Here is a 25,528-nt window from a genome sequence, read left to right as displayed (position 1 = left end):
CTCCTAAAACGCAGGCATAAGCTAAACTTTCTATGTATTTTTTCAATTTTGGGCATATACATGGCGAGTCCAGAGCTTATGTCCAACGACAACTTAACTTATGCATAATAAACGGCAGCATAATGCTTTAGCATCATTTCATGGGCATTACTAACCATCAGTTAAAGCTGCTCCCCTGTGGCGCATCGCTGGAGCAGCAATGCCCTGGAGGTGCCCGGTTCGCATAAAAAGATGTCCTTTATCTCGATATTAATCTAGCTACTGTTACCGCCTGCCCCAAGAAAAGAATAGATAAAAACAAAAAGAAAGAGGGTTTGATTCAGTTTCATGTCTGCTAGAAAGTTTCTTGGTTGTGCCATGGTCGTGAACGCAGGGAGGATCCATCACACTCACCTTCTTGTTCACACTATGATGGGGATGCAGTCTGGAGGAGAACTGACTGTGTCCCCCTGTGAACCCCGTTTCATACCAAAATGCTGCCAATACGCCATTAAACAGTAGCTGTAAGTTAGAAACACATTCAGCGGCCGTCTAGAACACGTCAGATACACTGATATGCGTTGGAGATAAGTTCTTGATAAGTTATGCTCAACTTACTCATAGTTTGTGGATAAGCTAGACTCCATGACTTATGAGAAACTTAAACTTAATGTATGTTAACGATTAGATAGCTTACCTGTAACCTATGGCCCATGTATGGCATATGCTGGTATACGTTGGGAAATTTTGAGCAAGCTTAGAACTTCTCCACGTACTCTCTGTATGTGGACAAAACGTACCCATAACTTATCCAACATTTGTCAACATTTCTGCCAGATTTTTTGTTTGTCAGGCATACGCTTGTCTAAGTCGTCAAGGTGTGACGGGGCTTAAGCTAGTTAACTCCAATTGCACAAATTTTTTTATTTGAACCTCACCTCCAAAAAAGGGGCACTATTGATCCAATCAGATGTATGTATAAGCTCGGTCAAGTTTTTCATGAGAAATGCAAGCAGTGCTTGCACATCTGCATCAAATACAGAAAGGTAGTTTTACCAAAAAAAAATAATTTTAAATTAAAGTTGAAAAAAGCACTAATTGCTGCTGCAGCCATGTGACCTTCTCTGTTATCTGAGCAGCTTAGACGACTGTTGAGTAGAAAACAAGTCAATAATTATAAGATGTTCAGAGCAATGTGTTTAGTTTTTGGCTGTGTTTTAAACACGTTTTTGTCTTTAATGTTATCATTCTTACAGATGCTTCCCATCCCTTGCACATTTTTCATCAATGAAATGTCTTTGTTCTGTGCAATCAAAGTGATAATATAAGCCTAGTGCTTGGTTTGTTGAAAACTGCAGCTGTTTTTACTGAATCAGAAATTTCTTTTGAAATGAATGATAACCTTTTGTTGAATATGGCTAGATTTCTTTATTTAGATTTCCCTGTTGGAATCAATACAGAAATTCTGTTACTGTTTAGACAACCAAATAGTAGAGACTGCAACACTGGATTGGCTCTCTTTTTTTACAAGGCTTAATCTTAAAAGCACTTTTTATTGAGGACAAACCTTGATCAGGACATTTCTGCTCACGTTCATGTAGGAAGACTGTCCCTGTTAGAGCCAACAGCTAAGAATCTTAAATTCACTAAACAGATTTATTCAGTTTCAAAGACTGAAGCAAATAAACACACACACTCCCACATATTTGTTGTTTCTCTTTTCTTAAAGGAGAATTCCGGTTTTTAACACTTTTAGCCCATTTTCTGTAGTGTCCAGGATGAAATCGAATGATCGACACCAAAATTTTGACAATTGGTTCTGTCTCTGCTTTTTGGCTCATTTAGAATCCACCCCTGGCTGCTTCAGAACGGCTTCCATAGTGCATGTCCGATAATGTCCTTAAAACAACCTTAAATGTTCTTTTTTTTTAAATATGCTACTCAGCGGGTCGTCAGCGCTGTTCAATGACGTTCCAAAAAAAGTTTCGTAAAGAAAAAACGTTCCTGTAGTGTTTTATTTAGCATTTTGTAAATCCCATTGAGTTCTGTTGGAATAGTCAATATTCCCCTGCCACCGGAAACGGAAATGGGGCCTGTTTACACAGTTGAAGTCTTTTCGCTTCACTCTGTGTACTCCGACGTCGAGAATCAAGAATCCACCTTTCGTATTCCATTTTCAGAGTTTTTTAAAGTGTTTAACAGAGACGTTAGCACCTCAACGTCGGAGTACACAGAGTGAAGCGAAAAGACGACAACTGTGTAAACAGGCCCCATTTCCGTTTCCGGTGGCAGGGGAATATTGACTATTCCAACAGAACTCAATGGGATTTACAAAATGCTAAATAAAACACTACAGGAACGTTTTTTCTTTACGAAACTTTTTTTGGAACGTCATTGAACAGCGCTGACGACCCGGTGAGTAGCATATTTTAAAAAAAGAACGTTTAAGGTTGTTTTAAGGACATTATCGGACATGCACTATGGAAGCCATTCTGAAGCAGCCAGGGGTGGATTCTAAATGAGCCAAAAAGCAGAGACAGGACCAATTGTCAAAATCTTGGTGTCGATCATTCGATTTCATCCTGGACACTACAGAAAATGGGCTAAAAGTGTTAAAAACCGGAATTCTCCTTTAAATTGACTTCTATTCATTTATATGGTCTAACCATGATCTTCACCATAACCCTATCAATTACCAGTACAGGCCTAACCCTAGAAGTAACCCAAAGTCAACTTAAAAATAACCCTTAACCTAGAGCATGACTCTTTTAATCTTGGACGCTGGCTGACTTTAGTCAGCTGCTCTGAACTTTGAATTCTCTAGATTTTTTGATGCTCTGGATGTCGTTTTGTTATATTTTATAAACAAATGTAATGATATGTAGTAAAATATGTTTTGTTTGTTTTAGGAGATTTCATTACACCTGGCATAATAGATAATTATAATATACTGATATGCTTTTTTTCTAAGCTCATACCATACGTAAAAAAAAAAAAAAAAAAAAAAAAAAAACTGCTTATCAATTAATTGTTAGTTGATAAGTAAGATGAATCAACATTGGACTATTTATTAATCAGTATATTGCACCCCTATTAGGAAAAGAATGAGGTCAATGTAAAGTTCCAGTAAGGATAGCGTAACATTAATGTTGCCATAGGGCACCTTATCTCTATCAAAGCAGTGATTAACTGTGCTGTTGACAATAAAAAAAGAACTCTAAAACAAATCAATAAATGGTGTAGAGTAGGACCTAAATTTGGGAAAGAGTTGAAACTAAACATTTTTACCTAAAGCAACGCTGTGAACTTCTAGCCCCTTTGAATTTAGCTCCCGTGAAGGTCACTGGTTATGATGGACTGTCATCAAATTGAACGCTGTTTTGGAGTCTGATGGCAGACCACTTTGGACCAGCAGATCGAGAAGTCCTTGAGTTACTTGGAAAGACAAGGGGAAATTTATCCTTCTGGTTTAGGTCCTTCATCAAATAACCAAAAATATTTCTGATCAGACTGGTGTCATACCTGCTTTGCTGCCCAACAACAACTTTAGCTTAGTTAGCTGTCATATTTAAGGGGAGCTTAGATTGTGATAAAATGGTGCTCTCAATGACTTATTCAGTGACACATCCAACCCTGAAGATATAAAGAGTTTTTAAGAAGGGAGGCCCTGACAGTGCATAAATATGCTCCAACATTATAAAAAAAAATTGTCCTTATCTTAAATTAAGCTAATACTTGGGCCATAGGTTACGCAGTGTTCCTTTGAGGGAAGAACAATTTAAAACTTACCAAAGCAAGTTAACATAAAAACACAAGAGGAAGATAAGATAACATGATTGTGTAAGCTAACAGGATGATCTGACTAAAGGCCTGAACTCACCGGTTGTGTACGACTTTTGAATCTCCATTCCGAATTTTTTCCCATGTCGTACTGACTGCTTCTAGAGAGACTCCGACTAGGCAGGGTGAGCAGATCTGTGCAGATTTTTTTCACTTCTGTCTCTGTGCTACAGAAATTAAAACAATTTCTCACATTTGACTTAAACAGGTTATGAAAAGTTGTTAAAAATACATAAATAAATAAAAAAAACATTGGCACAGCTATAAAGCAAAGCCCAACTTAACGGGTCTGTGCAGTATCTCAAAACAGAACAGATAAAAACTTTTTAATTGCCTCTATTAAAGGGATAATGAAATCTACATCTAAAGAAAAGAAAAGCACAGCAATAAACGCCATGGGACGATTTATATGCTGACCGAGGCAGTGAGAGGTGATTCTCAGAGAAAGATCTGTGAAGTTTGTTGGAGTTTTTGTTATTCTATTTTTTGTAATGAAGAGTGGAGAGAGATATGCTGTGCTTACCTGCTCTGTTTACCCCTCGTTATTTTGTGAGGCTTAGTGAGATCCCTCTTTTACTATATCCATATAATCCCCTAATTTCTGTCTTCCTGAAGCTTCTTTTTTTTTTTTTGAGGAGAGTGATAAACTGTGCTTTGTGTCCCTCGTTTTTGTGAGGCTCAAAGGGGATCACTACTTTATCCATTTTCTGTCCTCCTGAACTCCTATTATGGGTTAAATATTCAATTCAATACTCTATACGCGATGTGCTACTCCAAAACAGACCGTTTTCCCCATGCGATTGACAGATTTTATTTAATATATTCCCCCAAAATCATGTTAGGTGTGATCATCCCCATTGAATTTCAATGATTGGTAAGTGCAACCACCTCGTTTGACTCGATTTTCCAACAGATCTGACGCAAAATCGTCTTTCTTTCATGTAAATAATCAAAGGGCTAGGCTGACGCTGTTTGGGAAACCTCCAAACCAGATTATGTATTTTCACCAACTTTATTTTCTATAACTAATCCTTCAGGTTTCTTCTCTTTCCCTGTAATGCCTTTTTTAAGATTATTTTCTTATAATCAGACTGAAACACCATCGATCTAATGCAGATGTGTTTTTAAAAGCCTGGAGGATAAAATGAATCGCTTAAAAAGTCTATTTCAACATAGCTGTGGCCAAGTTACAAGGCATGGTGGTTTTAAAAATCTGTACTGATTTCTCCTTTGGTCTGCTCAGACAACCCAAACCCTTGTGGTTTAGTCAAGGAATGAATCTGTCAGCTGAAAGGATTAAAAGGATCTAAAGCTAGTCATATGCGGTCATCTCTGTGAGTCTGAGGAGATCAAGTCGTGAGAAAGCAGCACAAAGAAGCCCCCTTTTGGGATCTTGTAACACCTGGATGAGCAGTTGGGCCTTAAAAGACATCTTTTAGTCCATCTGTGCTCCCAGAGCACCCATAATTTCTTAGATGACTACATGGAGGCGTGATTGTTGAGTCAAAAACAGTATTAAATATCTCTGATGAGAACCACATTGCTCATAGCTTCAGCTCTGCCCCCTTCTTTCATTGTTAAATAGATTTTTTGTTTTTGGCTATTCTATTTAAAGCTTTAACTCCTCCCAATGAAATCACACAATCTTATTTGTGGTTTGTTCTTTGCAAGAGTCATTCATAAAAGAAAATGTGTGTGACAGATGGATAGCTAGATGATGCTTATTGCATTTTAAACCTGACATAATTGGCAAAAAAGGTGTTATTTTTTTTATTTTTCAATAAATGTGTCAAATCATCTTGACAAGTACTGATGATAAAGTCGAGGAGTTTGCTGGAATCTATTTGAATACTCTATCAGGAAGATCATCATAATCATAAAAGCTAGAAGTTAAATTTAACTTTATTCTCTCGGGATAGGAAACTGAACATCTATTATATTCAAATAAAGACAGTCTACTGCATAGAGTGTCACAAAATAAAAATAAAAAACTGTACTGCAGCTAACAGTCTAGCATATTTGGATCTACAGATATTTTATATCTGTTGACCAGAATTTGTGATGAATTTAACTGATATACATAAAAAATGAAAACTTAGTGGAAATCAATACAATTCAATTATACTTAATTAATTCCCGAAGTTAAATTCAGTTTCAGTACAGCCCATCCAAGAAGAGAAAAACACAGAAAAGACATAACACACACATTATAGATGGGGGGGATGTGATGTCCGAGGCCTTCCTGCCTTAAAAATGCGGTGTCCTTATAGTAAGACAAACAAAAGAAAGGGATCACAGTAGGTTAGGAGAGGAAACAAATCTTGTAAGATCTCTAAAATCATGAAAGAGATGTGATTCCTGATGAAGAATAAATGAGGACATTTCACTTTTTTTCCCAATTAGAATGAATAAAGTAGCGTCTTATTCATTACTAGGATACACTTTTGCCATTTCTAAGTTGAGACCTTGAGTTTAATGCCCCTGGTTACTGTTTCTGATTGCCTGAGCCTGACCCGTCCTGCCTTTGGACCTGTCCCCGTACTGATATGTTTACCTGACCTGTCTTCGGACTCCTGCTGGACTCTTGCCTGTTTACCGTACCTGGAACTGCTTCCTGACTCCGTCCTGGATTTCCCTTCGTACCACTTTGGATCTCTGATCTTCTGGCCTGGACTCCTGTGAACACCGGCTTTGGTTCCCCCTCTGGATTATCCTGCCTTCCTTTCTCTGATTGGTTATGATCTACTGCCTGTTCTCCAGTCTTTGGGACTTCAATGTCTGGGACTCTCTGGGCACCGTTCGCCGCATCTTGTTGGCAGCCGACCGGCTGGAACCTACTTCATCCTTTGGGCAAGGCCTGTACTTTAAGACCAGGTTGCTGACTCACGTTTATAATCTTCCTCCACCAGATTGACATGGTCTCTAACCGGTGTTTTCTTCCTGCAGAGGCTCCTGCCTTAGATCCCCTTGATGCTCACTGCAGATCCTTCATTTTTAACAAGCACTTTTTGAGATAACATACTATCTGTCTGAATACTTGGTCCTCTGTTCGGTGCCCTGACAGAAAAATAAAACATGGTGGAATGTAAAGAGATGTCTAAAGTCTTCAAAAAGAAATATACGATGCTGAAGATTCCCACAGTAAGGCATATTGTGCATATTCTCCTCTCCATGTTTGAGGTTTCCTAGAAGATACTAATGCCCTACATTTCTAACAGCTTGGAAAAAAAAGGCAACAAATGAATACATTTACCTGGCGAGCAGAACTTAGTAGAACTTTGAACTTCTCCCACTTATGAGTGGAATGAGTAGATCTGTCTTCATAGTCTGGTCAGTGTTTTAATGATTTTTAAAACATTTGAAATGAGCTATTTCTTTTTATAGAAATTGTCTATTTAAGTGAACAGACCTGAGGATGTTCAATTGAGAATGTTGTTGCTGCTAAGTGTAACAATGTGAAATCCAGTAATCAGTTAAATAGAATCAGTCTGATAGTATAAATCAAGATTAAAAATGTCTCAAAAAAGAAAAAAAATGTATTGATGTAAAAAAAATTATCAAGAACAGATGAGAAACTAATCAAATAACGTCTACCTGTCTGGAAAAGATTGCAAAGCAGTGGAGGTTGGTGGAGTTTTCTCCAGTGGGAGCTATAAATTCAAAATAGACGTATACCAAACACCAATCAAAGGTATACTAAGTTATCACACCAGTATATTTATATGAATGGCAACAACAACAAAAATATAAAAACGTTTGATAAAAACGAAACATTTTTGTACATACATGTTGCTCTTCTGAGGCTTTGTGAAGATAAATTTGTGTTTTGCATGGACCATTATTTTGTCACAGACCAAAAATTTTTTTTTACTAGTTTAATAATGGAGAAGCTATCAGTCAGCTTTAAATTTTTTTAATATATAAAAACTATTTATTTTCTGAGAATGTGTTTATTTAAGAGCAACTATTCAAATTAACAAACATCTAGCAAGCGTACACTATATTATATTATAAGTACACTATATTATAATAATCCCAGATTATTCATTTTTCCCTGCCTTTTCTAAAAAGTGCTTTAAATCAGTCCTAGCTGTCTTTATCCATGCTGGGGCAGATCCTGACGTTTGAAAAAGGAGGCAGGGAAAGCAAAAAGAAGTGTAAGCCTTGCTAAATTCAGTTAGCCAAGCCTTCTTGCTAAACCAGGTCCTGGAAAAGGATGTTTCTTGCGCCATTTCTCTCTCCCTGCAATGTGTCTGCACTCCTGCGACTCAACTCGACGTTTTGCGGGTGACTTCAATCACCCGCAAAACGTCTAGGCTGTGGCAGAACGAGGTGAGCAAACACACTTCCTGACAACTCAGGACACACCAGAGCTTCGTCCTGAGCTCTCCTACACCTTTGTGTTGCAGAGGAGCTACTGCGCATGTACAACTTTTAACGACAGTCAATGGGCAAAGATTTTTGCGCCCTAGGGCAGCAATATGTCATCGATCCGACGAAAAATTTAATGACGCTTTACTAGTCTAGTATCTTGCACATCTAAGAAATACGTATTAATATATTTCGAAATATTTTAAATGTTAACTTAAAATTATATTATAGAAAAATATATATATTTTATGTCTTAATCAGGGTCATTGGGTGGGTGGGGCGGCACCCTAGCACCCTCTATTGGCCAGCTGCCTCTGTTGCAAAGTCTCTGTTAACTGTTTGTTACCAGTGGACCACGATGATTAAGATTATCTACAAATGAAAAATACATTAAAGTTGGTGAACCCGGGCGGGCAAGTGGCGTAGCACTTAGTGCGCCAACCCATGTACGAAGGGCCTTAGTCCTTGACACGGCCGACCCGGGTTCAATTTGAGCTTTGGTCCTTTGCCGCATGTCTCTCTCCCTCTCTCATACCCCCTTTCCTGTCAGCCTACTGTCAAAAAAAACGAGCCACTAGTGCCACAAAAACTCAAGAAAAAAGAAAAAAAAAAAAGTTGGTGAACCCTCTAAGCAGTAGCCAGCATACCACAATAAATTAAAGGATTGAAATCTCAACAAGGAGGTCACAAAAAAAGCCACGCCAACATTAAGTACTGTATGCCTCACTTGAGAGACTGGGCAAAAACTGTATATAGCCTATGGTAAATGTCCAACTAAACCACAGCTGATGTTTACCCCCAAACTCCAGAACTTCAGATTTTTCTGTGAGCAGACGAGTAACAGGTGATAAAATTCTTTAGAAAGTTTTAAAACCGTTATATTGACCAACATTGTTTCAAAAAAAGAATATGTGGATAGCCAAAAGAGTGGCACTGGGTCAGCCAGGGTCTACTTTGGTTATTGGTGTACATCTGTAATTACTGGAGCCTTGAAGTCTCCTGTCTATGAAAATCCAGGCTGGGGATACCCGTCCATTAGTTGGTGATCTTTGGCACAAATAGACTTGGGTTCTGCAGCAGAACAATAATCCAAGGAACTTCTGCAGAGTACATCTTTATTGGCCCAGAAAACCAAAATGAAGGTCTAATGTGTGTCCACATTTGAATCCAATTTGGTAGTAGTTACATTAACCTAGAAAGACTTTTCATGCATGAAAACTTTAATTTGGCTGAATAAAAAAAATTCTGCAGAAGAATTTGCCAACTCTCCTTAACAGTGACAGGAAAGACTCACTAGAAGTTTGCATTCACAGCTGATGGCAGTTGTTTTTGCCAAGGGTGGCACAACCAGTCACTTGGTTTAGGAGGTAATTACCTTTTCATATAGCACCAGATTGGTAATTAGCCTTTTCCATGATTGGAAACGTGTGACTTAACTGTGATGAAAATTCAAAAACAAAATTATTTCTTAATAGGGGCACAAAACATTCTTCCTACAGCCTATTCATAGGACTGTGTTTTTTCCTGTGGTTAGTTGTGGTGATAGAAATCCTTCATGATCAATGTTTAAACAGTGTAAGATGTCAGAATTTGGGAAATTAGGTTCTTGTCACTCCAAGAACTTTGCAAAATTCCCTTTTTGGCTGAACATTGACTGCAGATTGGCTCCGTCGTGGTCTGGATGTCGCCTCTAGAGAATTCCAGTGGTGAAGCTCCTGGCTTTGTTTGTTTGGCTTTTGTGGGGAGAGCAGAGTATACTCGGGCAGAGGAATGGCACATTCACAACATCCCTATGTTCAATTTGCTTCCTTTAATTTGCCTCCTTACTTTCTCTGTTGGTTTTAGTAACTTGAAAAATGAAATGAGGGTGATGTATCCCATTTAGCTCATTTGGATCAGAGCATTAAATCCCTTTTTCTGCTTTTTGCAGCAAAAAATCATGATATCCAGTTAAACCCTCAAATAAATTACATCAAAGTAGACAAAACAAAAGAAGTAAAAGCTTATTTTATGTACAGCATATTCTGACCCAGGAAAGTAGAGAATGCATTCCTTTGAGATACCTCCAGTCCTGAAAGATTTTTCTCCACTGATAACTCTCACCACCTTTTCCCTCCTGTGTTTATGTCTGTTATTGTTGTTTGGTCTTTAAGTAAACAAGTTTTAGTTATGTCCATGTTTTCTTGTCTGTTTTCCCTAGTGAGTTTGTTTCTTGGCTGATGGAAATTGGTGAAACAGGAAACCCAGAAGAAGGGGTTCACTTGGGTCAAGCTCTGCTGGAGAACGGCATCATTCACCACGGTTAGCTCCTTCTTTTCTTCATTTTGTTCCTCCTTTAAAATCCCTTGTGGTCTTAGAACTCAACAAAAATCTGCTGAACTTCACTTGACCTTTAGTTTTAAACAGTCAGCCTCTCAGACAAACGGTCTTTTTACACCGCTTGTCTTGTTGGGTGAATGTTCTTCACTCAAATGTACCCCATGTTTTCACCCAGTCACTGATTTCTCTATTTACCTTACCACAGACATGAACTTCATTGGTCATTTTGTTGATTTAATGGTTATTTATTTTTCAAATCTCAGTATACAAAAAAAAAAAAAAAAAAAAAAAAAAAAAAAAAAAACTTGAGAAGAAGAAGTTGAAGAATTTTCTGCCCAGGTAAGAATTTATGGTTATTACAGCTTGATATCGTTCACAATGAGCACATGGTATAAAAAAATTACCATTTAGGTTCAGAATTAAGTTCCTTTACACTACACTCATATTTAGTATGAACTTTCATACAGATCTTAATTTTTACCGTATGATCCAAATCATGAAAAAGGCCTCTGGTAAAACTGGCTTAATATTGGACAAACCTTTTTAGCAGAATCTTTAAGAGATTGTTTTTTTACTTGGTTGTTTTCATCAGGTAAATAGAGCTTTGTACTAAAGTCTTGATTGTGTGTTACAGTTGATTGAATCAACTGGAATTGACTCAATCAAACAACTAATTTTTATGAAATTTGATTGAGCAGGTAAGACTCTAAATACCACATAGAACCTAATAGGATGTCCTACATGGGAAGAGTAAAACTGATTTGGTAGATATAAAGTCGGTGAGCAATGAGGAGGCATGTTACATCTTCAAATAAGACAAAGATGGTCCCACAGGGCAGGCTGTCCTAGGGCTCTGCCGGTGGCCGGTCACCCAAGGTGGACTCGGTCCAGGCCCACACTACCCCCTCGTGGGGACCCCACAGGGCTAGGGAGCCACCAGGGATGAGACAGAGCACCTACCGAAGTACCCAGCACCATACCTAGAGAACCATCAGTGCTCCAGCAGAAACAGGCACCTCTCATTAGCGAGGAGCATAAGAAGGGCCAGGAGACAGGCATTTGCTCATACTTGGGGCTCATACTTTGGTACCCACATCCCCGTAAATACCAAATTATTTCTAATACTGCGGCCCTGCAAATCAAATGCTCTCTTTCATCTTCCTGTTTTTACTGGACAGCTGCAACACTCAATCAATGACTTTTTTTTACATCCTCCTTTAGCGCTTTATTTTCAGCTTGACTAGATTCAAGGGATATTTTCAAAGCCTGCAATTCTTTATGGAGAATTTCAACCAGGGCAAGGCGGGCATCAAAGCTGGCGAGCTTTTTATCAATGAGGTCCAGGATGTCTGCATAGTTTTCTTCTGGAGAGATAGTGGAGCTGCTGCTGGCTGACGATGTAGAACCAGAGCATTAAGATGTTTCTGAGGCTTCCAGTGTGGCGTTGTTGAACTGTGATTTTCTTGTTTTGCACATAAAAAAATTGGTCAAAACACTCATCCATGTAGGTCTCCAGGCTCTCCACAGTTTCCTTGTTCAGTGTGAGTAGAAAAATAGGAGAAAATTAAACTTTATTAAGTTTATTCGTTAAGTTTTTATACGCCAATTTGTTTTTCCTGAATTAGACTGTGTGTTTACTGTCAGTCTAATGCCATCCTGCTCATGCAAAGCTTTCGCAAGATCTGTCAGCCAATCATGTGCTTAATAGTCCCTAGAAAAAAAAAACAGAATCCTATTTGCATCCATTGTGGATTGCTGTGTGACTCACTTGGCGACATATGCCGAAGCAGAAATGAAATTAGTCGGTGTGAACCCGGGGTTGGATTACTTTTCCATCCCAAAAGCAGTTTTAAATAGTGTATGGTGTATTGTCCTATGGGAACACCTGATCTCACTGGAGTTTTTATTGACCAAAATGACAAATGCTCAAAGTTAGACATTATGAAAAGAAGTATGTTTTCAGGAGTCTAGGAGAGACTTTCAAAGAAACAAACATTTTGGTGGTAGCATCATGCTGAAGAGCCGCTTTTCCTTAAGAGGTATTGGTCCCTTGAAAACACTGGATGTAATAGTAAAAAAGAGAACTTAATCCAGAATCCTCAACTTTTCCTCAACTCAACATAGAAGCCAGGGATCTGGAACCCATCAAGAGGTGCATGTGCCTGACCCTCCTACCTGGCTCTTCATAATTGGCCCAAACATTAGCACAAGAAATATTTGTAAGATTAAGATGTATCAGTTTTCTTTCCAATAGCTTTACCAAATTTCCACAACATGTTGTGTTTTCTCTTCTTTCTTATTTATGATTAACGTATTTGTTTACAATTTATTTTAGTTTATTGGTTCCTAATGTGTACAAGTAAGAGTAACAAATTTTGTGTCGTATGATATGTCTTCATTTGTTCTAAAACTTCTAAAACAATATCAAATATATTTTGGTTGTTTACTTTCACCACGGATAGGTCTCATGTTTTATAACATCTGACCAGTTTTTGTGTTTTTAAAGACAGAGCCTTTTGTTTAGATAAGCTTATTCCTACAACTGACATAAAATACAGTTAATTTCATGTTGTTCTCTGTATATTTATAGCAGGAGGGAGGGTGAATGTTGCCCTTGAATTGTAAAGGTTGGTGACTCCTAAAGTGGATGGTAAAAATGCAGACACAATAGGATGTTACAACAGGAAAAGGCTACCAAACAAGCATTAGAGTGGTTTTACAACTGATAAAGCAGACTAATATTAAGTTTCTGGAATGACCTTAAACTCAGTATTGAAATTAACTGGAATTTCCTCTCATGGGATTTCCTCACCAGGAAACCAATCAATTGGAACAAACTTTACTGATTATGTTGAGCAAAGAGGTCAAACATCTTCCCTTAGTTCAATCAAACACTTTCCCATGGCTACAGGCAGCATGTGGCCCCTGTATACTTTTCCAATGCTCAAGATCAGGTTAATTAATATAGCATATTTTTAACAACTCGTGCTACACCAATGGCTTAGTAACCAAAAATCAGTCCAAAAGAGTAAATCTTGAGAAAGTGAAGACTTAAAAAGCAAGTCAAAACAGATCAGTCGTATGTAAAAGCAGCAACAATACATCGCTCCAGAGCAGATTTGGTATTTAACAGACAGAAAAAATTGAAAAAAAAAAAGTTTATACACAGAAATGTTACGATCAACAACTAATAAAGTAGCTCTGCATGTGTATGTATATTAAACACATAAGCAACTCCACTGTTGTGCGGCCATGTGTGAGGGCTGTGAAATCCCTATGAATTGTGCAACAAATTCTCCATTTTCAGATAATCGAAGTTGTTCCATAGTCATTTCACCCTGAATATAGAAGTGTAAAACAATCAGGAAGCTCCACATTTGTGTGCCATCCATGTCTACAATGGGTGTGCATAAACCTTTGGAAGAGCATGAGACCTAAATTGGCTTTGTTTTGCATTCAGAGCAAATTGTTCATGATGTGTGCTTTACTTTCAGAGTTTAACTAAATCTCTCGGTGGTGGGGTATCGCTTCGGCTCTTAGAAATGAAATTGGGTTTCATAGCTGTTCTTAACAGAGAGGAATCGGACTCTTTGCCATCGGCAGCCCCGAGCCTCTGAATATCTTTTCATAAGAGCCTTTAATGGAACCTGCATGGCTGCAGCCAATAATACGAAGCCAAGTGTTATTACTGCTGGAGGGTCCACATAAAAAGAACCTAAAGTGAGTGAGGCACAGAGCTGCGTGAGCTGCAGCGAAATCTGTGACAGCTTCCCATGAGGTCGGATTCTTCTTTTTGTCTGGAAAGCATGGCCCTCCTCAGCTTGACTGTGTTTTTAAACCTCTTACAGTTCAAATAAAAACACTACCTAAGGGTTTGACTTTTTTACTCTAATACATCACTTGTCAGGATTTGTTTTCTTTTTTTCATCTGAATTTTGTTCTTCAGTCACAGACAAGCACCAGTTCAAGCCGGAGCCTGTGCTCTACCGTTTCCGATATGACGACGGCACCTACCACCCCAGGAGTGACATGCAGGATGTTATAGCAAAGGTAAAGGTCTAGGCTTAGTGTGAAAGACAGAATCACATTTTATCAAAACATTTCTGACATAAAATAAAACGCTGATTTCTTTTTCTTCTTTTTCTTGTTTTTTTTTCCTCAGGGTATCCGTCTGTTCTGCCGTCTACACAGCCTCTTTAACCCTGTCATCAGGTACAAGCGCTTTTTTTCAAAAAGCAATAAATATAAAGGGAAGATGTGTTTTTGGTAGGGATACTAACAAAATAGGTATATTCCTGGCAGTGCTTTTATTTCCCTTTTATCTGATTGATTCGACAGGGATGTAAATATTATGTGTAACTTATTTTAAGTGAACTTGTGCTATAGAAATATTAATTAAACAGACTGTAACCCAGAATTAATTTCTAAGTTAATTAGAATATTGTAGATGGCTTCTTGAGTTTTTGGTAATTTCTTTGCACTTGATACATGGTGGGGCCTCCTTTTGTGTAATGACTACATTAAAGTGGCGTGGCACATTTAATTTGTGGTTAAGCTGAGGTATAATAAAGCCTAGCTGGTTTTTAATGCTGCCTTCAGGTCATCTGCATTATTGGGTCTGGTGTCTCTCATCTTTCTTTTGACAAAATCCAAAAGATACTCTACTGGATTTAGGTCAGATAAGCTTACTAGCTATATCTACCCCCATAACAACTGAACTGGCTGTTTGTATGTGTGGTAGTATGTGTGGCAGGAGCAAAATCCTGCAGAAACCTGAAATTGGCATCTCAATAAAGCTCATTAGCAGAGGGAAGCATGAAGTGCTCTGAAATTTCCTGTTGGATGGTCATTGTTGAAAGGCAGCCAAATCATCAGGGACTGAGGAAACATCAAACCTGACTTCAAGCAACAAGGATTCAGTTCCTCTCTACTCTTCCTTCAAATGCTGGGATTGTGTTTGGGCGTCGCTTGTCGCTTGTTTCCCCCGAAATTCTAGACCATGATTTTTCTTGACGATCCTCTCAAGGCTTTTGGCAGCTGGTGTTTCCTACTATGTTTTTTTTTTTTTCCCTTTCACTCACCTTTCTTTGAATGTGCTTGGGTACAGCACTCAGAACAACTTACTCTTTATGAATTACCTCTTGTTGTTTGCCCTCTTAAAACTTTCTTGTTACTGACTGTCTTCCATACATCTTTCAGAAAAACAAAAAATATTTATAATAATGCCATCTGCCCCAGCCCTCCTTGATCCAGGAAACTGGAAGCAATAGTTTTGACAGATTAAAACATCCAAAGAAAGCCATTTATGTTATTTTATCGATCTTTGACTGCAAGCTCATCATAAAGGGGTTTGATTAAAGGAATAAAACCAGGAGTGGAGGGGAGAGGGTGTTATGTCAACACACAGACTTTTATATGTTAAAGGGAACTGTTAATTATGTTGCTGCTAATTTTAGTCAATGGTATTGCATTCTAAGGGGCAGATTATACTTCTGCAACCGCACACATCAAATGTTGCTTGGGTCCGGTAATGAACTAGTTTTGCTGGTATGCTTCTGCACAGTCAGTCTGGAATTTCTAGGGATGCAGAGCAGTTTCCTGCCAAAGCGAAAGGGGGAGCCTATTCGAGAACTTGTGAGAACTTCGGTGGATGATCACGAGAACTTCGGCGCTACTGGTGGGAGTGTTTATTTTCCAAAACAACAATGGCGCGTCTGCAAGATATCATGATCAGGGAGATGGATCTAGAGTTGCCAGACATCAAAGAGGAACCAGTTTTCTTAATGGAGTTGGCAAAAAGACCAAATAACCTTTCATCCTAGTTGTCCATTGTATATGTTTCTCGGTTTTTAAAAAATGGCGCGCCCCGGCACCGAATCGAGAAGGACGACCACATAGACAGCCAGAAAGGCGTACCAAGGACCAATCACAGCTGCTTTGACGGTTTGACAGATTTGACGGTTTCAGAGGCTATGCGTCAGAAGCATAAATTGGCCTTAATGAGGACAGATTGAAACTCACCGGGTAAACTCATCAGCATGTCAAAGAGGCTTTGACATGCTGATGTTCCTATAAAATGAACAGCAGTTTCATTCCACCTTACTCCTTTCTTATTAAAATACTTGAAACTGATTTATGAATTTAGAATTGAATGAAAATATATACAAGTGTGTATAGTAATTAATTAGCCATGAGAAGATCCAGGAAGATAATCATTACCGAACGTAGTTGAAAAACCTAAGGTAGGTGAGATTATTAAACAACTGAAATGCTTAATTGGTTACTATAGAGAACAAGCTTCCACTGCTTTAAAGTCCAGTGGAGCTGGACTTAATTCACCATTGCCTCTGACTTTTTGCATTCTGCAGCTTCCCAGCCAATGGAAACCAATTCCATGAAAGCAATTCTCAACATCATGTTAGTTAATTTAAAGGCTACTTGAAGTTTGGAGGCTTCTAGTGTTTTACTGCAGAAAGTGAGCCTTCCCTGCAGTATCCTCATACATTAGTTGCCTACTGCTGATTGCTGCCGTTCCCAATGACTGGTACGCCCAAATTCAATTATTTTGAGGGGCAAACCAATAGGTTTGCTCATAAAGTGTATGACATATTGTTATCTTTCTTGATGACTCAGTATAATTGCAGTTTCAGGTCAGGTCTCTGCTCTGCAGAACATAAAAAAACAATTATAAAAAAGATTATAACATCACACCAATGGTTACAGCAAACAACACAATCATAAAATTTGTGGACACATTAAAAGTGCTTACCTCAAATGCACATCAAGTTTTCCAATTTTAGGATGTGAGGAATGTTAACAATCGTGACTCACTCATGTTCCATTCTACAGTCATGCACTGAGTTGTAGTTGTGACGTGACAAAGTGTTGAAATTTTCAGTGGCATAAATACCCTTGCGAGGCATTACATATAGTACTTTACATCCCTTAATGAAGGAGATCTTTTGGGGAATTTTTTCACATCAGATTGAATGCTGACCAAGATGGCTTTTCCTCTTCTGCCAAGTTCTGTTGTCTGTACGCTGTAGCTGACTGTCAAACTGAACAGTTTTAATTCACCTGAGCTGTGGGTAATTTCAGCAATGGGTTTCTCATCTAAAAGTCCAGTAGTAATAAATATTATTGTCCTTAAAAATGTCCTTACTAGTGAAATGTTGTGAAAACACAATTGGTTGTATAAATGATAAAAAATAATATTGCCTATTTACACCCTTTAAAAATGTAATAATTGTAAGTAGATTGTAATTATTAAACCTTGGTTTAAAAACAAACATATCCAATTAAATAATTGAACCCCAATACAGCTTAAGGACTTATTTTAACTCAGCCACCGCAGCCTAGTTTGTTGTTTATGATGTACTTTAATGGGGCCTGAAGAAAAGCTTTCTTTACCACATGCATGCTAGAAGCGTCCCTCACAATTCCTTATGACCCAAACATTTAAGAACCTTACGTTTGCGTGCCAGATATCTTGGCATAGTAACTCTCTTCAGGGCATTTGAGGTATTTGTGTCGCTAGCCAGATCCACACTGTGCTCTCACTAAAGGCTCAGCACAATGCATCAGGGCCTGAGAAGGCCAGAACTTAATTGAACGATCCAGCCTCTGCTTAATTATGTGGAATTTCCTGGCAGAGCAAGAGAGAGTCGAGTCAAAACAGGGAAGAGAATAAACTAGTCAGTGGCCCCCTAATATACAGCTCCCACCGCTTTGTCCTTTGTCCTCTCATTTTATCAGCAGTTTTAAATGTCCTCTCTGGACCTTTACAGTGTAGACAGTAGAAGCTGATTGGAAGTGGTCTTAAATCTACCATTTATTGGGGGTTAAATTAATAATACAAATACATTGAAGGTCTAACACAAAGTATCTTTACATTACATCCAGAAAAAGGATGTTTGAGCCTCTATAGTTTTCTCATAAATCAAGAGGTTAAAGCAAAACTGCAACTTTTAGCTACATGGCGCTAGACCTGTAGCTTCCAGGTGTAGCACTCTTGAAAACAACTGGAAACGCTGCACTGTCTTGAAATTAAACAGCCTCCCTCAGTGTCTTGTAATTTAATAGCAGACGTTGTGGAGTTACTAGTAAAGATAAGGCAACATTCCTTCATCTGGATGAAAACCTACATAACGAAACCAAAAAATGTCTGATCAGGTCGGTGCTCTTGTGCTTAAGGGGAGCTCGGACTGCCACAAAGAGATGCTCTAGGTCAGATGGCTCATTCAGTGATGGATCTAACCCTCTACAATAAGATGAGCTTTTGTGAAGGGCAGCCCACAATTGTTGTATACTGACCTAAAAAATAATTTAATGTATCTAAAAAATGAAGTAATACTTGCATAAAAATGTCATGCAGTGTTGCTTTACACAGCTATAAAGAACGATAGGGTATATCGTTCTTTAGTTATTTATCAGGACTGAGCAGTGGATTAAAGCTTGAGCTTTAACCTTCCTTAGCATGATTTATTCCAAAGCGTGCCTTAAAAAAGACAGCTACATACATCCCCACACCGCGGACTGTCAGAGCATACCTCCCCCATCTCCAGACGGCAAGTTAAAACCATCTTTTTTTACCCTTTACCTCTCATACTTCTTAAGTGGTTGTTTCCTTGAGCAGAACACACGGCTATGGCTATCCACTGGGAACCCACCATACAACCCCCCACCCCTACCCATTTCCCTCAATCTGCTTAAAATTCCCAGCATTTCCAGTTCAAGAGAAATGCAGAAACATTTCCTCTGGTCAGAATGACTTATTATGCACGGCCATCTCTGCTTGTTAGAGACAAGCGTACGCTGCCAGATATACTGACATAACAGAACATTTACTGTGAGGAGGTGGACACCTCTCCTCACCTGCCCCCCACCTTACCATCTAAACAGCACCAGCTGAGATTGGGATTGAACTTTGGCCCTCAGACCTTGTTGAAGCTGTCTGGACGGCAAGAAAATGAAGCCTGTGTCTATGTGTGGCTGTGTGAGTCTGTCGGGGTGATTGTGGTGTACTAGCACAAGTCACAGCAGTTCAGGACTTTCCCCGACCATGTGGATCTGGCCCCCATATTGCCCCCCCCTGGGACACCACAGCATTCATGGGAAAGTCACGGCTGCATTTCAAAAGGCATTCTCGGGGTCTGGCAGAGTGCAGCCCAGTGCATAAAGTCGAGAACACCAACACCATGCCAGCTTCTAACCGAGGAATGTCGTTTCGCTGTCAACAAACCCAAAGAACCCACTTAGATACATGACACAACTGCAAGTACTTAAGAAGCCGCACCTTGCTGACAGCAGGAATTATGAGTCCAACTTTTGGCATTGTGTTTAAATAGACCAGACAATTACTCCTCTGCACGTTCCCTGTCTCAGATAGTAATAGTGAAAGCAAACAGCAACAATAAATATCCTGAGACACTCTTTATAATCCTGATATTAAAAATTGTTTGCCTTTGTTCTTTTGCAGGGATAAGGACTATCATTTACGGACTTACAAGTCAGTGGTCATGGCAAACAAGCTCATAGACTGGCTTATAGCACAGGTAAGCAGTGCTTGGAAAAAGGTTTAAAACACGTACATGTAATTGTTAATCAATTCTATTTTTGCTCCGAACATGTTTAAAATATGCTGGTTGTGTGTTTTATCTAACCAGAACCTTATTAAAAACTAGAATTGGGTTTTCAATGTGTAAAGATTTACCATTATGATCCGATACTTACTGCCAAATTCTAATCTCCAGCATGTTGTTTTCAACCATCTTCCCTGCTTCTTCTGATTGGAAGCAGATTTGCTCAAAAATGAAAGCCAGCAAAAAAAAAGAAAAGAAATATTGAAGTGGCTGTTGTCATAACAGGTCACTCACTTCAAATGGGCTGCAGAGACAAGAGAAGCCCTGAAATCTGAAGCTCTCAGCGGAGCTCAGAGGAAACGCAGACCTGATTGTATGTCTAAGCTTTATTAACCCTGACAGGAAGTGCTCAGGCTGACAGATTGATAGTTTTGTAAAGGATGGCAACAAAGAAATGAAATGAACATGGAAACCACAAGCGAATTAAATACAGATATTGCATGATTTCATCTGCTCTCCGTCGAAGTTCTGTTTCTGTCGGGGGTGGGGGGGTTATGTGTGACTTTGGCTAGTGGAGAAGCCTCCTCTTTCTGCTTTGGGACTTCAAGAGCTGTCACATTGCACTGTCTAGACATAGCTTTAGATGTGTTAAAGGTAGAGTGCTGGGTCGCTCTGCTGGCCTCAGGGTGTTTGGGTAGAGGAACAAAGCAGGATGGAAAGTGTGACATTTCAACTGCCTCAGGAAAAACACTTCTTCGTTCTGTCTGGTTTTCTTTTTGTTGCTTGTCTTTCTGTCCAGAGTCTTAATTGTCCACCATGTTAAACTTTTTTTTTTCTTCTGGTGCAGGGGGACTGCAGAACAAGAGAAGAAGCGCTTATCCTAGGGGTCGAGCTGTGCGACAATGGCTTCATGCATCATGGTACAGCAGTCCGTCTGGCTTCCCAGAAGCAGTCCTGTTCAGTCAGAGCTCTCCTTCATGGGTTCAGCGGAAGCTGAATGTTAAATTTAGGGAAGTTACTCAAAGAGTGGCTGGCATTTAGCATCCTGCCTAAGAACACAGCCATTCTTGTTCTGTTTTATTCCATTTACCACTTTGACGCAGAGCAGAAATAGAAGCATTTTTTTTCAATCAAGTGAATAAATCTGTGTTTGTGCAACTGTTTATGGATATTATCATGCATGCTTACAGCATTAAACATCTTAGGGTCAAGCTTAGTTTAATTTAGTGCTCAGAATTTTAAAACACTCACAGTTGCTATGAAACCAGAATCTGGTTTGTTGTTTTTCATCCTACCATTTATACCAAGGTTTACATTATTGAGCTAGCCAGTCACTGGACGTATGTTTTGCGATCTGCGGGAATCGAACCCCAGTCAACTGCTTGGAAGGCAGCTATGCTCACCACCATTGTATTAAAATTATTTTACTTTATTGATTTCACACTGGAGATATTGACCTCTGCATTTAACCCATGCCCTTGGGGAGCAGTGGGAGATCCAGAGTGGCAGTCTGTGGGAGTGGGACTCGAACTCAGAACCTCAGGATTCCAAGCTCTATGCCCTAACAAATAGGCCACCATTCCCCTCACGACAGGAAAGGAGCAGGATTGCTTTGGGAATAGCCAAAGACATGGGGCCCCCTTTCTACTTTGTTCTTTTCCTTAATAATTACGTGAAAAAAATCGGAAATACGATTAATAATAAAAAATCAGAGATATTATTTTTAGGCCATATCCACCAGCCCTAATCCTGGCTGTCTAAAGTCGGTACTTGCTTACATGTTTTGATGTTTCCCTGCTTTTACACACCTGATTCAGTTTATATAAAACATGTAAATAAGCCATTATTGGAAATCAGGTGAGCTGATGTAGGAGTAAGTCTGTAACAAGTTGGACACACCTGATGTAGGCCAACAAGACATGTTTGTAACTCTCAGCTCCTGTGTGGCCTCCTTAGTAATTTCAGAACATTTACCTTAGACCAGGGGTCACCAACGCGGTGCCCGCGGGCACCAAGGGGCCCTCAAGGACCACATGGGGTGCCCTCTTCATCTTCTGAAAACAGAAGAACTCACTCAGTGGGTTAAGTTTAATTTTTTTTTATTCTGTTGCTCTTCTTTTTAATCATTTATGTATTATTTAATCATGTTAACGATTTCATCATATTTCAGTGGTTTCAAAATGACAATATTAAAAAGAAAATTAGAAATGAATAAAAGAATAAAATAAGAATAAAAATGAGTTTTTATGGATGAGATTTACTGTAGATCAACACTGATCCCTCCAGTTCATAGGTCAGTATTGGTAGCCCTTCCTATGACTCGGTAGCCATGAAGTAGCCCTCAGCCTTAAAAAGGTTGGTGACCCCTGCCTTAGACTGTTTAAACACAGGATTACTTAACTACTCAATTATTTACTCAATCATTCTCTTCTCTTTGGTTACCGACTTATTTTCCTACTTACCAATTTATTCACTATCTCAGATACTTACCTGCCTTTCCTTATCTAACTAATCACACAATTGCCAAGTTATTCAATACTTAATTATTAAACTGCTTTTTTACTTATTTATCTACTTACCGGCTTATTTCCCAACTCATTCAGTTGCCTACTTAATGCGTTTATATTCTCAAACACCATACTATCTTCCATTCTATTATTATTGGACAGCTGATCGAAAATTAATCTGTTTTGTTAAATGAAAAAAAAAAAAAAAAAACATGAGCCATCCAAACCATTGCATTTATTTATTTTGTTATAAATGTTAGAACTCTTTAAGTCAAAATGTTCTGTGGGCATTGAATTGTTGATATTAATTTATAGCACTGTTCCATTTTATTAGTGTTGGAGAAGAGTGAGTTTAAGGACGAACCTCTGCTGTTCCGCTTTTTTGCTGATGAGGAGATGGAGGGATCCAACACCAAACACAAACCCATGAAGCACGATCTGAAAATAGTTGAAAATGTTATTGCAAAATCTCTCCTGGTGAGTTCCTCTTGTTTCATCAACTTCATCAGCTTCTTGTCATGTCATATGCTAAGACTTTGTAACCTTTGATCTACGCTTAAGCTTAGTAAATTATTAGGAAGGGCACAGCTGTGAGTAGAGAAAATAAAAACTTTTTATTCTTAGTAAGCAAGACCAGCATTATTTCCAGAAGCAAAATCAGCAAAATACAACAAAATCTGTTATCTGTCTGGAGCACTATCCTCTCCTTCTGTTGTTTGTGCTTTGGGAGTGTTTTGCTCTGCTGGCTTGGAGTTTTGCTGATACTCAGCATGTTGCTTTTTTTCCCAGATAAGGCCAAGTGATGGAAGCTATGGTTTTACCCTGGAAGAAAGAAACAGAGTCCCCATCATCAAATGTGTGGAGAAGGGCTCCGCAGCTGAGGTGAGACGTTTGAGACAAAAGGATGCGCCACACGTCCTCGCCTTGTAAACATTTAGGGCATACTTTGAATCGCGGTCTGTTTGTGTTTAAAGCTGAACAGATATTGGAGGAATATTTGCTTAGTTCTACCTTTTGTCCTCTAAGGCCCCTGTATCATCTACTGTAAATGCTCCAAATGTGTGCTGACATCCGTAGGTTTTGCTAATACATAGAACTGTGTGCTTATCTCTAAATCCTTAGTCCTAAGTAAATTACATTTATTAGAAGATTGGGCTTCATAGTGAATAACAGTAGAGTGGAAGGCATTCTTAATTCTCATGAAGAGAGTCTCTATAATTATATCTGATATAACTCTGAAACTTTTTAAGTTTTATGTATTGTTTCCTTTTGTTTTGCATTTTTAAGATGGCTGGCCTGGAAGTGGGGAAGAAGTTGTTTGCCATCAATGGAGACCTAGTGTTCCTGAGGCCTTACTCTGAAGTGGAAGTTCTCCTCAGGCGGTGTTTCAACAGCAAGGGGCCAATCCGAGTGCTGGTCAGCACTAAGCCAAGAGAGTAAGGCAGATCCAAGTCTACACTGAACTGTGAAAATTGTCTCTGTGTGCACATCTCAGTTTTTTTTTTCTTTGTTTTTTTTTTCTCTCTGTAGGACTGTAAAGATCCCAGACTCTGCAGACGGTCTGGGCTTCCAGATCCGGGGATTTGGCCCCTCTGTGGTCCATGCTGTTGGAAGAGGTAGAAGATATATGTCTGACTGCATCAGCAAAAGAGTTGCATTTGTTGCCAGTGTCACAGCTGGCAGGCAGCTGCTGCCTCAGTCTTTAGGGAAATGCATGACTTGGCTGCTGTAAGAAAAGTCACAATGATTTCCTCCCACCTATTCACAGTTTTATTTTTTTTTTCTCACAAGATCCCCTTCTTTGCAGGGTTTACAAAGGCCCTGCATTCATCAGAGTCCTGTTCCCTCTGTGTTCTTCCTTAATGGAGCCTGTATAGAAGCGCCGCTATCAGGCATGGAACAAAATGGGGTCCAATCAGAAAACAATCCATAACCTTGTCTGGCTCTCCTCAGGGGAATTGAATCTTTTTTTTTTTTTCTAAAGCAATCTAAATTGGACAGGAGAGTTGAAAAGTGCCGCCCGTGTGCTTGCATGTGGATTTTGATTGTTGACTTGATGCTGTTATTTCCTGGGAACCTGCTGTGTGTTTAGTAAAAGCACTGAGCTCAAGGTGTGGTGGGTGTCTAATCCCTCAGCTTTTCACTGCAGACTCTGTCCCTGGGTGTTTGGGGTCAGCAGGAGTAGGTAATACCAATTAGGGTGCCTGTCTGATGCTGGATGTGCAGAGAATTATTGATTATTGTGTTGTATCCTCCATGAGATTCACTTCCTATGGCTTTTAAAAAGAAGGGGCACTGGGGAACGTGTTCACCTTAGCTAACAAGAATCTGTAGCACATCGGGAACAACTGAGCTATTGATATCTGCAATTACCCTATGCAAATTATACTTTTAACCAATTACTGTATATTAATTTCAGATGCACAATACATGAAATGAGATTTTGCATTACATGTTTTGTTGTTTGCAAAAATTGTGGTCCACTGGCGCAATGTTTTGTAGACATGTACAAAAAAAATACCTTATGAAACAGTAAAACGTGCATGATCAGTGAAGAAGTACCTCAAGAGGAGCAAAAAAAATATTTAGAACAATGTGAACATCCATCGTCTATAGCAGGGTTCCTCAATTCCAGTCCCTGAACAATGGTGTTCTGAGTCGTTTAGATCTGTTTTTAGCTCAACATGCCTGAGTTAAATAATCAGGACATTAGCAGCACTTTGCAGAACTTGACTTCATACTGAGGTAATTCAGCCATTTTATTCATGTCTGGAAGCAGAGATGCATCTAAAGGGTATAGGACACCGGAGCTCCACGACTGTAATTAAGGAACCCTACTCCAAGCCACTACTTATCCTTGTAAGGTTGGAGAGGGACTAATTTCTATCTCCAGCGGTTATTGGATGAGAAGCGGTGACACCGAGCAAAGGG

General features: G+C 39.1%; 1 protein-coding gene across 2 annotated transcripts in view; it reads left to right on the top strand.

Moving 5' to 3' along the window:
* Window positions 1-25,528, top strand: part of prex2 (phosphatidylinositol-3,4,5-trisphosphate-dependent Rac exchange factor 2) — a 128,676-nt gene that overhangs the window by 30,302 nt on the left and 72,846 nt on the right. For both annotated transcript variants that reach the window (XM_038270201.1, XM_038270200.1), the window contains exons 10-18: window positions 10,391-10,491; window positions 14,456-14,559; window positions 14,672-14,721; window positions 19,988-20,063; window positions 20,938-21,010; window positions 22,932-23,074; window positions 23,387-23,479; window positions 23,885-24,033; window positions 24,128-24,213. In XM_038270201.1, the coding sequence (XP_038126129.1) occupies window positions 10,391-10,491; window positions 14,456-14,559; window positions 14,672-14,721; window positions 19,988-20,063; window positions 20,938-21,010; window positions 22,932-23,074; window positions 23,387-23,479; window positions 23,885-24,033; window positions 24,128-24,213 (875 nt within the window). The remainder of the gene's footprint in view (window positions 1-10,390; window positions 10,492-14,455; window positions 14,560-14,671; window positions 14,722-19,987; window positions 20,064-20,937; window positions 21,011-22,931; window positions 23,075-23,386; window positions 23,480-23,884; window positions 24,034-24,127; window positions 24,214-25,528) is intronic.

This window comes from Cyprinodon tularosa, unplaced genomic scaffold (assembly GCF_016077235.1).
Source record: "Cyprinodon tularosa strain WSP-4 unplaced genomic scaffold, ASM1607723v1 ctg754, whole genome shotgun sequence".
NCBI classification, from domain to species: Eukaryota; Metazoa; Chordata; class Actinopteri; order Cyprinodontiformes; family Cyprinodontidae; genus Cyprinodon; species Cyprinodon tularosa.
This window is presented reverse-complemented; position numbering and strand designations above follow the sequence as displayed.